This window comes from Ambystoma mexicanum, chromosome 9 (assembly GCF_040938575.1).
Source record: "Ambystoma mexicanum isolate Mex_15411 chromosome 9, UKY_AmexF1_1, whole genome shotgun sequence".
Classification (NCBI taxonomy): domain Eukaryota; kingdom Metazoa; phylum Chordata; class Amphibia; order Caudata; family Ambystomatidae; genus Ambystoma; species Ambystoma mexicanum.
In genome coordinates, this window is record NC_090931.1 from 921,392,224 (window position 1) to 921,407,254 (window position 15,031).

The window sequence follows — 15,031 nt, forward strand, 5'->3', positions numbered from 1 at the left end:
AAAATGAAGAACTTATTTATAATTGGACAGGAGATAAAGCCTGATCCTAGATTACAAAGTTTAGGGAAATGTGGCATATTTATTGAAAAGTAGGGGTTGCCATTATCAATCATTTCATTGCATATATAAGATTGTTACACTCTTCTGCATATGGTGTGCCAAGCGTATGTAGATTTACATGTATCCCAGCTCCAAATTTAGAAAAAAATCAATTAATATATCGGGTAGATACATTTTTCAAGGGTGGTAATTAAATATATTTTCCATGGCTGGTTTGCATGTGCACAGGTTGGTACATGAGATATCAAAGGCTGGTAGTTTATCATACCTATTTCTGGACTTAAATGCTCTTAAAAAACATTAGCTGCCCCAGTAGAAAGGTCAAATTCCACATAATTATTACATATTCTTAAAATGTCAGCATACTCGGCATCCACATTTATATTCTTTGCTTAATATTTGGCAACTTGAAGTGAATGCTTAGCAGCATATGGTGCTTCATGAAGCACTATTAAATAAATATTACATACATGCAACGTATTAATTAGAAACAGATGCTTCGCAATAAAGCCATTTAATTGTCGCAATGTCCATCCATTAACTCAATTGATCAAAGTGAAATCTTTCTAGATGTTCAAGAAACATTTTAAGTAAATGTGTATGATGAAACATTCCTTTTAATATGGCTATGTATTTGAACTGATTCCAATAGCTTTTTTAATACTCAAATTAAAGAAATACAAAAGAAAGTGGCATATTCTGATATTTCAATATATCTTTTTCTCCTAGTTGAGTATGAATCTTATGTAACACAACTGACTGCATATGTGCAAGAACCGAAAATTGCAGCAGAAGCACCTGAAATTCCATTAACGGAATATGAAAAAGAACAAGCCCTAATAAGGAAGAAAATGGCAAAAGATACAGTCCTGATCAAGTCTGCAGCAGAAGCACATGTATGTTTGATCCTTTCTGAAATATTGTTAGCATAATGATGGCCATATTTACAATTTTCACAAAATATTGTTTGACTTACAATATCCTTTATTTGCAGGAATATCACATCTCTTCATTTGAAGAAAGACTTATCAGAGAAATTGAATGTAGCATCATAAAGACCACATTAGAAGAGCTTCTTGAAGAGGATGGTGAAGAAATGATGGTTGACATTTCTGAATCTGAAACAATTGAAGCACGATTTGATATAAGACTAAAAAGCTACAGGATTCTAGAGGGAATGGGTGTGACCTTTCATTGCAAAATGTCTGGTTACCCATTGCCAAAGGTATGTAATAATTTCTTGTAGCAATTGGCTGACATCCATCAGGTTGTGAGTGAGTGATTTATTGAGAACATTAGCAAAATGCCTCTACAAACTTGCATGTAATGTTAACTTAGATCAACATAGATAAGTGATTGGTGTATTAAGCTGGAGGACCAACCAAGTCAAAATCTGCTGAATAATTCAATATCCCATTGTTTAACCCACAAGAAGACACCATTATTAAATAAAACTACCATTGATTTGTATGGCCCATGGGAATTTATAACCTCTATAAAATGTGTTTTAAAAACCACTATGCAGCCTAAAAAAGTATATATCATATTCAATGTGGAGAACAGGAAATAGAGTGCCAAAACAGATGCAGAGAAAATATTCCTTTTCCCATAAATTCAAAGTAAACAATTTACTGGACTGGAAACATACATGTTCAATTTACTTGGTGACAGTAATGTAAATTTAACATGTTTATATAATGAACCCAACTATTGAGCCATCTTCAGAAGTGATGTATGAAGCAACAAGCTTTTTCAGTAACTGCTGTTCAAATCTTTTGTAGAACAGAAATTCAGGTTAAATGTCACTGATCCCAGGAATGAACAAACCTTTCTCCATATCTTTTTTTTTAAGGGTTTACATTTTGTGTACTTTAACATAATTGTCAAGTTTATTTAGCTGTTTTAGTGGTACATTTGCAAGTGCAAAATAGGTCACCGCAGACTTTGTAAAATATGCACTACAAAATATCAACAAACACTGTTTTGAAAATAAATCACAATTCGAGGAGAGGTACTTTATAAATGTTTCACAACATGTTAATGCTGTGGGCAGTCCAATGAAAATAAATATCATTTTTAACAGCATTGCTTTGCATTTATGATGCTGAAGTGATTTTATGCATTTTCTTAATGCCTTTCAACTTCTAAATGCACATATCACAGATCTAGATTTTAGACATAGACATGGTGTCATTTCAGCTGTAAATCCAAATGAGAGATGTGAACCATCAAAATCCCGACTATGCTTTACATCCAAAGGAATAGTATGTGAGCATGACATGTTCAAGCACTGAGTTGTGTTCCATATCAAAGATGGCTCCGTTTACCAAAATGCCGAACATTAAGGAAGAACAGTTTTATTTGGAAAATATTGAAAGGGTTTCCATTCTTACACAGAATCAGTCTCAGAATCAATATGAACACGGGTTAATTTGATTAATTGAATACATCACCTAATTAAAAAAAGCCATCTATGTAGGGAATTATTTAATATTGTTTGAAATAAAGTCTAGAAGTTCTTAAATATGGAAAGCATTTAATTTGTTTAATGTTAATATTAGTTAAGGTTGCTAAAGGTGATAACCAATTAAGGCACATAAAGAGTTCAAGAGCAGCATTCAGTCTTCATTTACAATTTCTTCCAAAATATGTACTGCACTATTAAAAAGCAAGCATATTATAAAAATAATGCATCATTTCCACTCTATCATCAGTTTTGCTTTTGTGATTATAATACAGAATTCCCAATTATATTTGAATAACACTCAACGTTGCTTCTTTGATCTTTTATAGCTTGCTTGGTATAAAGATGGTAAGCGCATAAAGCATAGTGCGCGCTACCAAATGGATGTTTTGCAAGATGGCAGAGCAAGTCTGCGCATACCTGTCCTGTCACCTGAAGATGAGGGGATTTACACTGCCTTTGCCAGTCACGTGAAAGAAAACGCGATCTGCTCAGGAAAATTGTACGTGGAGCCTGCTGCACCAGCTGGGTACATGCTGGCCCCCGATGCTGTTCAAAGAATTCGGTATGTTTATATCATTCTGTGTGGTGATCTAAACATCTTGATATTTTACAATTCAGGATTATTCTAGATGTAATACAAGGTCTGGCCATGCTTGCAAATCTGTTGCATTAGTTCATTATTTGTAGTTCATACAGGGTGGCATTTACTATGCATATGTGCACTACAAAATGCTTTTCAAAAAACCTTGGAAACCATGGAAATACGACCTGTATTCAAGAATGACCACCTTCCTCAGTTGCAATAAAAGCTTATTTAATGAGCTCTCTTGGATTGTGTCTGTGCTGTTTACTCTTAATTGTAGCCCAGCACTTTGTAACTGATGCAGAAAATTGCAAGAGGTAAGAGCAGCATCATCTAATCTGTAAGGCATCAGTGGTAGTTCACTGATTGTTTTTGTCAGGGAAAGCAAAACAAGATAAATGGCTTCAGCGACAATGAAAGGGGACTATAGGTCATGTGCATGCTCAGCCATGTGCCTATGATTTCAGTGTGCAATTAATAGTGGGCTCACCCTGTTCAAACCAGGTCACATGTCATAGTGTGGTATGCTGATTAGCCGGAGGTGGTCATCATAAAGACTGCCTGCAAGGGGGCCTTGCTATACAGCTTTTGCTCTAGGATGCCTTTGCTTACAATATTTCAAGACAGAATTGTTTGTGGAATGTACAGTTGATAAATGGTGTGTACAACAAGGGAACCCAGCAATGGGATACAACGACATGGATAGCTAGACGAATATGTGAGAGGGGATACAAAGCGTTAGAGGCAGGAAACACAGGTTAGGGAGGGAACAGTAGACCAAGTCTGGTAGGCTCTGCAAATTATAAGTGTGACAGATGACCTTTGAAGAATTCACTCTTTGGCCATTTTCTGAATTGCAGGATGTAGAGGGACAGGCTCATGCCAGGCGGAATATTGTTCCATATTCTGTGTTGTCCACCTGTGCTGTTTGGAATTTCCTGCGGTCACACTTGCATATAATGTTGTCTACCAATGATTTAGGTTAAAGTTTCTATTTCCAAAAAAAGGACTCAATGAAAGCATTTAATTGCTATGCAGCTGGTTTCAAAATATTCTCACTTATGTGCATTTATTTGTATTCTGATTCTGCATTTATCTAATTGTTTGGATAAAGGAGTTGTTTGGTTAAAGGAACACAACTTTGCCTGCCATTGCCATATCATTGCCCAGAGCTGCATAAAACACTGTTAAGCTAGAATAAAACATGTCCGCTGCGTTAAACAGATCAAATGCATTCATAAATGAACATCAATGTCTTCTTTTCCTTTCCTCTTAGATCGGTTTCTCCACGCTCCCCGAGTCGCTCTCCTGGACGCTCACCTGCACGCTCTCCCGCACGCAGGCTGGATGAAACGGATGAGGCTCAGCTTGAGAGATTGTACAAGCCTGTGTTTGTTCTGAAACCAACCTCATTCAAGTGCTCAGAAGGACAGACCGCCAGATTTGACCTGAAAGTTGTTGGACGACCTATGCCAGAAACCTTCTGGTTTCACAATGGTAAGTAACACAATACATTCAGAATCATAATTTCTTTTTTTAGAAATGGAAAAACTACTTTCCCATTTGAGAGAATGTACTTATGTAAACTATTTTATTTACACAGGTCAACAAATTGTCAATGATTACACACATAAAATTGTCATCAAAGAAGATGGCACACAGTCGCTGATTATTGTTCCTGCTTTGCCAACTGATTCAGGCGAATGGACTGTGATTGCCCAGAACAGGGCAGGCAAAACCTCAGTCACGATGAACTTGACTGTGGAAGGTAACTTAGTATTTCCAAGCAGCATCGTAAACATTTATTTAACACAATAGTACGACCTACTCATTATTTCCAATATTTTTTCCTTTTCAGCAAAGGAACACTTAAGGAAACCACAATTTGTGGAAAAATTAAAGAACGTCAATGTCAAGCAAGGGAATAAACTTGAAATGGCAGTAAAAGCAGTGGGAAACCCTAACCCTGACATAGTATGGATGAAAAACAATGACATCATTGTGCCACAGAAATTCCCAGCCATAAAGTAAGTACTATTGACAAAAGGTTCTGAGAAAAGCATAATGGGAAATATGATTGGCTTAAACAATAAATGCATTGTTGTCTCTTTCAGAATTGAGGGGACGAAAGGAGAAGCTGCACTCAAGATTGAGTCCACAACCAACAAAGATGCAGCTTGGTACACTGCAACTGCCATCAATAGAGCTGGTCGCGACACTACGAGATGCAAAGTCAATGTTGAGGCTGAATTTGCAGAACCTGAACCAGAAAGAAGATTAATCATTCCAAGGGGGACATACAAAGCAAAGGAGATTTCTGCCCCCGAATTAGAACCTCTCCACCTACGCTATGGACAAGAGCAATGGGAAGAGGGGGATCTCTACGACAAAGAAAAACAACAAAAGCCATTTTTCAAGAAAAAACTCACTTCAGTTAGGCTCAAGCGTTTTGCGCCATCACACTTTGAGTGCAGACTTACACCAATCGGAGATCCGACAATGGTTGTGGAATGGCTTCATGATGGCAAACCACTGGAAGCTGCCAATAGACTTCGCATGGTAAATGAGTTTGGATATTGCAGTCTTGATTATGAAGTGGCATACCCCAGAGACAGCGGCGTTATTACTTGCAAGGCTAGTAATAAGTATGGAGCTGATCATACGTCAGCTACTCTCATAGTGAAGGATGAGAAGAGTCTTGTTGAAGAATCACAGTTACCCGAAGGCAGACGGGGAATGCAACGCATTGAAGAACTTGAAAGGATGGCCCATGAAGGGGCTCTTTCTGGAGTAACAGAGGGGGAAAGGGAGAAACAAAAACCAGAAATAGTTCTATTCCCTGATCCAGCGAGAGTAATTGAAGGAGAGATTGCTCGATTTCGCTGCCGTGTAACTGGGTATCCTCAACCAAAAGTCAACTGGTACCTCAATGGACAGCTAATTCGCAAAAGTAAAAGATTCAGGCTAAAATATGATGGTATCTATTACCTTGAAATTGTTGACTGCAAATCATATGACTCAGGAGAAGTCAAGCTCACAGCAGAAAATCCAGATGGTGTAGCTGAACATGTAGTGAAGCTGGAAATAACACAAAGAGAAGACTTTAGGTCAGTTTTGCGAAGAGCGCCTGACTCCAAAATTGTAACTGGAGCACCAGATCCTGGAAAACTCCAACTTGAAGTGAAGAAAGTGGAAAAGTCTACTGATGCAGCAGGCAAAGAATTTGTTAAGCTAAAACGTACTGAAAGAATAACCCATGAGAAGACAACTGAAGAGAGTGAAGAATTGCGCAGTAAATTCAAACGCAGAACAGAGGAGGGATATTATGAAGCAATTACCGCTGTTGAACTCAAGTCTCGTAGAAAAGATGAAGCCTACGAAGAAATGCTAAAAAAGACAAAGGAAGACCTTCTACACTTTACCAAAGAACTGACAGAGGAAGAGAAGAAAGCACTTATGGAGGAGGGAAGTATAACCATTCCTTCTTTTAAACCAGACCGGATTGAGCTTTCACCAAGCATGGAAGCTCCCAAAATCTTTGAACGAATTCAGAGCCAAACTGTTGCACAGGGAGATGAGGCCCACTTCCGCCTGAGGGTAGTGGGGAAACCAGACCCCGAATGCCAGTGGTTCAAAAATGGTGTCAAAATTGAGAGGTCTGACCGCATCTTTTGGTTTTGGCCTGAAGATAATGTCTGTGAGTTAGTGATCAGAGATGTCGTTGCAGAAGACTCTGCCAGCATCATGGTGAAAGCAAGCAATGTAGCTGGTGAAACCTCCAGCCATGCCTTCCTATTGGTTCAAGGTAAGGTAGATAGTGATGGTGTTTATTTTATCACCTGTGAATATAAGTCATGTTATAAAGACCTGCTAAATGTCCCTTGTATCTCTTTATTCTAATTGTAGGCAAGCAGCTGATAACATTCACAGAGGAACTGCAGGATGTTGTTGCCAAGGAAAAGGACACAATGGCAACATTTGAATGTGAAACATCTGAGCCATTTGTCAAAGTGAAATGGTATAAGAATGGAGTTGAGATTTATTCCGGTGACAAATATCGGACTCATTCAGATAGAAAGGTTCACTTCCTTTCTGTCCTAATCATTGACATGTCTGATGCTGATGAATACAGCTGCGTACTTAGAGAAGATGAATCTATAAAAACAACTTGTAAACTTATTGTTGAAGGTAAGAAACACTATGTACCTTTCTTCTGCTCTACAAAGTAAAAAGCTGGGTGATTTCTTCTGCGAGCATTTGTCATTGATGAATCACTCATCCAACCCATGTGAATTTTGGCCTACTAACCCATCCAACTTGGAGAGATTAGACCCCCCCCCAAACCCCTCAAAAAAGCACTTTAGGCTCCCACTCATCACTTCTTGCTTTCCTCAATCGTTACTTTTTGAAGTGATCATGAGGTGGCATTTTGGTGCTTTTTGACCCCACAGAATAATATAACTGTTGCAGTATAGTACAATATTTGACTGCATCTTTTCAAATCCCACTATTTGTTCTGTAAACAATGGGTCTGGTTATTCTCATGTATGGCACTCTGCACAACCGATCTCGAAGGGGTGCAGTTCTGATCCCTACACCCATTCAACTAGTGGAAAATGTTTGGCAATAGTGCACATCATCGCCGTTTGTCTCCATCAATGACAGCCAAGCACTTTAAAGTGCTGTTACTTCAATATGCACCAATAGTCAAGAGAGCACTTACCCAACGTGCTTTCAGTGTGTATTTAAGTGCATGAAGCGTGTCATAATTCTCATTAGATTTTCATAAGTGTCCGGATGTATCACCATACATGGTCTGATTTTTGTTTGTAGGCACTCCCTTTGAATTCATCAAAGAGCTTGAGGATATTGAAGTCCCAGAGACATTCTCAGGTGAAATAGAGTGTGCCATTACTCTGGAAGATGTGGAAGGTACATGGTATCATGGCAACGATGAGATTACCCCATCGAGTAAATACGTCATGACGTCTCGACGCGGTCGCCATAGCCTGACTATTAAAGATGTTGCAAAGGAAGATCAAGGCCAGTACAGCTTTGTTGTAGCTGGAAAGAAGAACAGCTGCCAACTGAAGATGAAGCGTAAGAAATTTTAACTCCACAGAGTCCCCAGTGATAGCTTATCGTTGTTTTCCCGTGGAATGCTCATCCTGTTTCCCTTTGTACCTGTTTTACAGCGCGTCCCATCACTATAATGCAAGGACTGACCGATCAGAAAGTCTGCGAGGGCGAAATCGCACAGTTTGACGTTAAGCTCTCTTTGGAAAACGTTGAAGGCATCTGGAAGAAGGACGGACAGGATCTTGAGGCCAGTGAGCGGGTTCACATGGTCATAGACAAGCAGACTCACATGCTTCTCATTGAAGATGTAACGAAGGAAGACATTGGAAGCTACTCTTTCCATATCGCCAATCTTGGACTTTCCACATCAGCACGTCTCTCTGTTTTCAGTGAGTAAAATCAAGATTTTAATGGCACTTTCCTTTCCCACCATAGATTCCAAACAGGCTTACGTTGCCAGTTGTTGTTATTCACAGAAGTGCAGTTGAGGGCTTGGAGTTGTTGTTGTAATAATTGTGTGATCATATTATGACTCTTTCAGGTGTTGACATTGTCGCAGCGCTGAAAGATGTGAGTGCCGTTGAAGGAACAAAGGCGGTGCTGGAATGCAAAGTTTCGGTTGCAGACGTGTCGTCTGTGAAATGGTACCTAGATGACCAACTGATAACTGTGGATGACCGCGTTCAGGCCATTTCCAAAGGAGCAAAGCAGCGGCTGGTGCTCTCCAGGACCCATGCGTCAGATGAAGGAAGCTACAAACTTCAGATCGGCAAAGTGGAGACGACCTGTAATCTGCGTGTTGAAAGTAGGTGATCTTGATCATGGGCTATAGTTCCAACCTTCCAAACAAGTGCAACCTCCTCAAATAGAAAAGGGAAGCCAATCCTCTTCCCAGGCAGCACTTTTCAGTGTGCAGTAGCAAAATGCACCTCTGAGCAAAGCTAGCCCCGCCCACCCTTCAACCATTCAATAAAATGCTATAGAAGACCCAAGTCCACGATTAACAATTCATGCCAGAGCAGCAGAATGTCATGCACTGTCTGTTCAGGGGTCTGCATAAAGAAAAATGGCTCGCACCCATGACATACTACCCGCATACATGTCACCATGCCCCATTCTATTCAGCAGATGCCAGTCCAGTCATGGTTTTGACTTGACATTCTGGGACTTCTACTCGTGAATTTATATTTGGGAAATCCAGAACGTTGATTCAGGGGATGCAAAGGTAAAACCAGGACCAGACTAGCACCGCCCAAATGGAATGGGGCATGTTTGCATGCATGTACCCCAACAGTGTGTTATTAAAGTACTCGACAGACATGCAGACAGAAAGAATGATGCATTATAAAAGGAGCCAACTGGCTCTGCCCTACTCATTCACCACCGCCTCTTTAGTGGGAGTCCTTGCTCTTTAAACTTTAACTTTGAGACAACCAAAAACTTATGTAGCCACACATATGGCTGCCACCCAATATAAGGTCTCATTTGTGTATTCAATTTAAGGTTTTCAAACTCTTTTTTCTTTAAGCATGATGCATTTGATACTTAGAAAATGTATATATTTGTGGCTACCAGTTGTTCTACCCTTATGGTACAATAATTAATGCCAGCACTAGACCAATGATATATCATTAATCTCTCACTCAGTAAAATCAGTTACATCCCTCACTCATTTATGGTGCTATATTCTCATTCTGTCATGGTTAAAGCAATAAATGTTTGTTCTGTACACTGCCACATTTCATTCTTGAAACCCTTGAACAGAGCCACCCTTCTCTTTAAAACGCTTTTTCCTCAAAGCTATTGTTTGTAGCCCCATAAGATGTAATGTAATGTGAGTGGTCATGTATAGCGCCCTGCTGTCGCTAGTGGTGGCCTCACTGTGCTCGACTCTATAAGAAAAGGGCCCAGGGGGACATTAGTGGCCAGTGAGAGAGGCAGATGCGAAACGTGGTGTTGATGGGTGCAGGTCGGAAGTACCTGGTTCCTGTGTCAGAACCTGCTTTCTATGGGTTTGGCAGAGAAACCTGGGAGAACGTTATCCATGGGGAAGAGTCCAAGATTTGATAAACTACATGGCTTTGCCTGAGTTAAACATGCATGTACTATGCAGCTTTTACAATTGTGAGGTAGCACTGAGTCTTAAACACTTGCTTCTGTAATCTTTCTGAAAGCTGCAGGTCACAGGTTTGATTCGAGGGAGGAATGATTCAGTCCCTTAAATCAATAAATTAAGAATGACTGAGTTAGTTAATGATAACAAGTGTCATTCGCAGCACTGCAGAGTGGCAAACTGGTGGTAGCAACTGCTATTTGAATGATACTGATTTGTTATTAATATATCGCAAATAAAAGTGCTGAACATAAAACATATTTACATATGACTGTCACCCAACCAAGGTTTCAACCTTGGAGGGATGAAAGGTGGAGTTGGTCTTGCCATGATTCGAACCTGTGACCTGAATATTACGCACAGATTACAGCAGTGAGCGCTGAACCCGCTGAGCTATGTTACCAGCAACAGAACGTTATTATTGAATCCCTATTCAAGCAAATGTAACTACTCTTCATAGATTAGGCTCTTTTGCGGGCAGTCATGCTGAACCAGGTGCCATCATCAGTTGTGTCACGAAACAGTTTTAAAAAATCTATTCCTCGTCACAGTTGTTAATAGCTTCTCCCTCAACTCAAAATACTCCTCCTGAAAACATCCTTTTGTGTCTATTCTGAGGCTTTAAAGCAACATCAGTGTGTGAAGGGGAGATTCAGGTTGAACGATGCTATGCACAAGTGTTCCAACATGCCCACTGTGCGCACACGACACCTGAAATGCGTTATTTACAATTTTACATGACTGCATTTTGCTTTTGGCTTTCTATAGAAATAACAATTGTAAGGGGACTGCAAGACACAACCTGCACTGAAACCCAAAACGCTACCTTCGAGGTCGAGCTCTCCCATGCCGGAATCGATGCTTTGTGGATTTTTAAGAACCAGGAGCTGAAATCTAATGATAAATACAAGATGGAGGTCCACGGCAAAATCTATACTCTTACAGTGATAAACATGATGAAAGATGAAGAAGGGGAGTATACCTTTCAAGCTGGAGAAAAGACAACAAGCGGGAAGCTCACCGTTGCTGGTAAGTACAAGTCCATATTACCAGCTGAGGGAATGGGTGTGATTTGATAACATTTTATGAGACAACACTCTTAATTTATTTAGACCTTAAGCGTTGCCTACTATATTTAGTGCAAATATATGATGACCTTTAACATATTGTTTTTAGACAAGCCAAAATATTTAAATATGAAAGCCGATTCACTTTAATTCCAAATCGTGGACCAACATTGTACTTTACAGAATCGCAGCAGACAAGTCATAGTCAGAGCCATTCTAATCATTTAACACGGCTGATCATTAACCATATACATAATACAGTTTATCCCTAGTTGTATTCCCTAAAGATAGATCAGGAGGGGACCACAATTATTGATAAGGCTCTTCAGTGTAGAAGAACATAAACCAAAAATGTATACCCAAAGGCTTATTATTTTCTCCATCTTCTCCATAGGTGGCGCAATCAGCAAACCCCTGGTAGACCAAACTGTGGCAGAGTCCCAGACTACAGTCTTTGAATGCGAAGTTGCCAACCCGAACTCTGTGGGCCAGTGGCTCAAGGACGGAAAACCAGTGTCATTCTCCAAAAACGTCCGAAGTGAAGCAGATGGCACCAAGAGGAGACTGATCCTTGATATAACAAAACTCGATGATATTGGGGAATACACCTATCAAGTGGCAACCTCCAAAACATCTTGCAAATTGAAGGTTGAAGGTTAGCATCGCAGCCTGTCTTCATTTTCTAAAAATTCCCATTATATGCGGGATGCATTTTAGAATATAATACAATACATTAAATCAGGTTATCAGAGGTCTGACTTACTTGTCAATAGCTACTTTCACACAAATGTGCTTTATCATTTGTTATTTTATTTGAAATAATATAAAGTCAACTTCTTTGTGTACGAAATGCTAAAACAAATGGTCATGTTTGACTTAAATATTTAAGAGATATGGGCTGAAGCCATCACAATGCAACAATACACAATTTTAATGAACATCTGAACTTCTAACTGCATTTCGTTGCAAAGTTTCTTCATGTTTTATGTTTTTTTGGTTTACAACTATTTGAGTTGCAATTGTTGAATGTTGAAATTGGAGGGTTACATATTTTGAGTAAATATATGTACTTTTGTACAAATAACTAAAGCCCTAGTGGTTGTATATTTTCAAATTCCTGATGAAAAAACGAGTTCAAAAGTAGATATTTCTCCAAACCTCTCTGCTGGCACTTCATAAGCTACCGCACTTTCCTCCCTTTGTTGAGCTCTGGCTTCAATATTGCATTTATCTTGTCCTGTTCTTAACTGGCCTTGCATGTGTTGTTCACAGCTGTTAAGATAAAGAAGACTTTAAAGAATCAAACAGTGACAGAAACACAAGACGCTGTGTTCTCCGTTGAACTCACTCACCTTGATGTGAAAGGAGTCCAGTGGATCAAAAATGGCGTCCAACTCGAATCCAATGAAAAGTTTAAAATCACTGCTGATGGCGCCATCCATACTCTGACAATTAAAAACTGTGCTGTTATGGATGAATCTGTATACAGCTTTAAACTTGGAAAGATTGGTGCCAATGCTAGACTTCATGTTGAAAGTAAGTTTTGCAGACCGTATTTAGTGTTGATTAGGTATAAGACAAAATCAAATTGTGTGTTAAATTGATGTACTTTTTCTTATCAAGCAATCAAGATCATCAAAAGGCCCAAGGATGTGACTGCTTTGGAAAATGCTCAGGCTTCGTTCGAAATCAGTGTCTCACATGACTCTATACCAGTAAAATGGTTCTTCAAAAACGCAGAAATCAAGCCAAGCGACAAGCACAAGCTGATCACAGAAAGAAAAGTTCACAAGCTGCTGCTACAGAATCTCACAACCGCTGATGCAGGGGAGTACACAGCAGTGGTTGGACAACTGGAATGCAAAGCAAAATTATTTGTGGAATGTAAGTCTACAGTCATACTTTTATTTTCTATTAATCTAAACTGAATGTGATTAGCCATTCAGTGCTTCATGTTAGCAACTAGGCCTGGCTGAACGGCCTATCATGTACTCAATGTGCGTATGCTCGTGTTCCCTTTTAGCTCTACACATAACAAAGACAATGAAGAGTGTCGAAGTCCCTGAGACAAAAACAGCAACTTTTGAGTGTGAGGTCTCCCACTTCAATGTCCCAGCTGTCTGGCTGAAGAATGGAGTGGAGATTGAAATGAGTGACCACTTTAAAATAGTGGTACAAGGGAAGCTCCATCAGCTGATCATCATGAACACGAGCAGCGAGGATTCTGCGGAGTACACCTTTATCTGTGGAAACGACAAAGTCAGTGCGACTTTGACAGTCAAACGTAAGTACACAGGCTCATTTTCATTATCCAGCATGGATCATGCCTGCTTCAAGCACGTATGTACAACGGTTGTCACCGTCACCCATCAGAGCTATGTCTTAAGATTTGCTGATTGCAGTTCTCATACATTTGTCAGAGCAACATGCCAAGGATTTCATGTTGTTATCAAGGGCAGCCGATGTTAAAAGAACCCCACTGTTCCTTTCAGGTTACAAAGGCAGCCACCTAGTTACTTGACCACATCCCCTCATATCCTCACCCAGTACATGATAGACTGATTTTGTGAGGGGTTTGGCATGTATTTCTGTATTGCGCCCACATTTCACCAGATACATAGAAATCTGAAAGAAAGAAATATGTGAGACAGAGGACCAGGTCTCTCTGAGTTGTAGAACATTTAGGTAGCAGGAGTAACAGAAATCTTATTTTGATTGATTCTAACTGCTTCCCCGGTTCCCACATGTAGGCTATTTTCTGATTCATGTTTAAAGAACACAGTACATGTTGATCTGTAGTTATTTAATCTTGTAAGTCATTTCTGTAATTATAGCTTGTAGGATTCTAGTCCTTTTCTTTCATATTTTAAGCATGCTCACTAGGCCATAGACATTATCTCTCTTTCTTTGCTGAATATCATGTTTTACCAGTTGTATTGTCAACATAATCATGGATTCACATAGTTAGACGATGTAGGTAATTGCCTCAAGCTTCAGCAAAATAAGCCCATGGCGTGCTTTAATACACAGGAATGACATTGAAGTATTGAACTTGTTTAGATCTACCCTGAAGCAAATCTCTGTGTGTTCCTTCTTTCAGCCATCTTGATTACGTCAATGCTGAAAGATATAAATGCAGAAGAAAAAGATACCATTACTTTTGAAGTCACAGTAAACCATGAAGGAATCACATACAAATGGCTGAAAAATGGTGTTGAGATCAAATCAACTGACCGATGCCAGATAAAAACCAAGCAAATGTCACATGCTCTTACCATAAGAAATGTCCACTTTGGGGACGCTGCCGAATACAGCTTTGTTGCTGGAAAAGTAGTTTCAAAGGCCAGCTTGTATGTGGAAGGTATGTCGGAGTATTTTAGCTTTTCCCACTAAAATCATCCTTTGTTAGTTCACATAGATAAAACTTAATCTATGTCTGTTTCATCCACAGCTCGTCATATTGAATTTAGGAAGCACATTAAAGATATAAAAATTCTTGAAAAGAAAAGAGCTACTTTTGAATGTGAAATATCTGAGCCTGACATTTCCGTTCAGTGGATGAAAGATGGACAGGAGCTCCAAATTACTGACAGGTAATGTCTGAGTGTGTGTGTGTGCGAGTATTTAATTGAGGTAAAGCCTTTACAGTGCTGCAATATTAT

The 15,031-nt window shown here is 39.4% G+C and overlaps 1 protein-coding gene across 1 annotated transcript in view; it reads left to right on the forward strand.

Moving 5' to 3' along the window:
• Window positions 1–15,031, forward strand: part of TTN (titin) — a 364,996-nt gene that overhangs the window by 40,134 nt on the left and 309,831 nt on the right. The window contains exons 18-35 of the mRNA XM_069616101.1: window positions 790–956; window positions 1,055–1,285; window positions 2,854–3,089; window positions 4,387–4,607; window positions 4,714–4,878; window positions 4,969–5,137; window positions 5,225–6,915; window positions 7,017–7,298; window positions 7,944–8,210; window positions 8,306–8,578; window positions 8,731–8,994; window positions 11,071–11,331; window positions 11,764–12,024; window positions 12,642–12,905; window positions 12,993–13,253; window positions 13,393–13,653; window positions 14,470–14,730; window positions 14,821–14,962. Of these exons, the coding sequence (XP_069472202.1) occupies window positions 790–956; window positions 1,055–1,285; window positions 2,854–3,089; window positions 4,387–4,607; window positions 4,714–4,878; window positions 4,969–5,137; window positions 5,225–6,915; window positions 7,017–7,298; window positions 7,944–8,210; window positions 8,306–8,578; window positions 8,731–8,994; window positions 11,071–11,331; window positions 11,764–12,024; window positions 12,642–12,905; window positions 12,993–13,253; window positions 13,393–13,653; window positions 14,470–14,730; window positions 14,821–14,962 (5,677 nt within the window). The remainder of the gene's footprint in view (window positions 1–789; window positions 957–1,054; window positions 1,286–2,853; window positions 3,090–4,386; window positions 4,608–4,713; window positions 4,879–4,968; window positions 5,138–5,224; window positions 6,916–7,016; window positions 7,299–7,943; window positions 8,211–8,305; window positions 8,579–8,730; window positions 8,995–11,070; window positions 11,332–11,763; window positions 12,025–12,641; window positions 12,906–12,992; window positions 13,254–13,392; window positions 13,654–14,469; window positions 14,731–14,820; window positions 14,963–15,031) is intronic.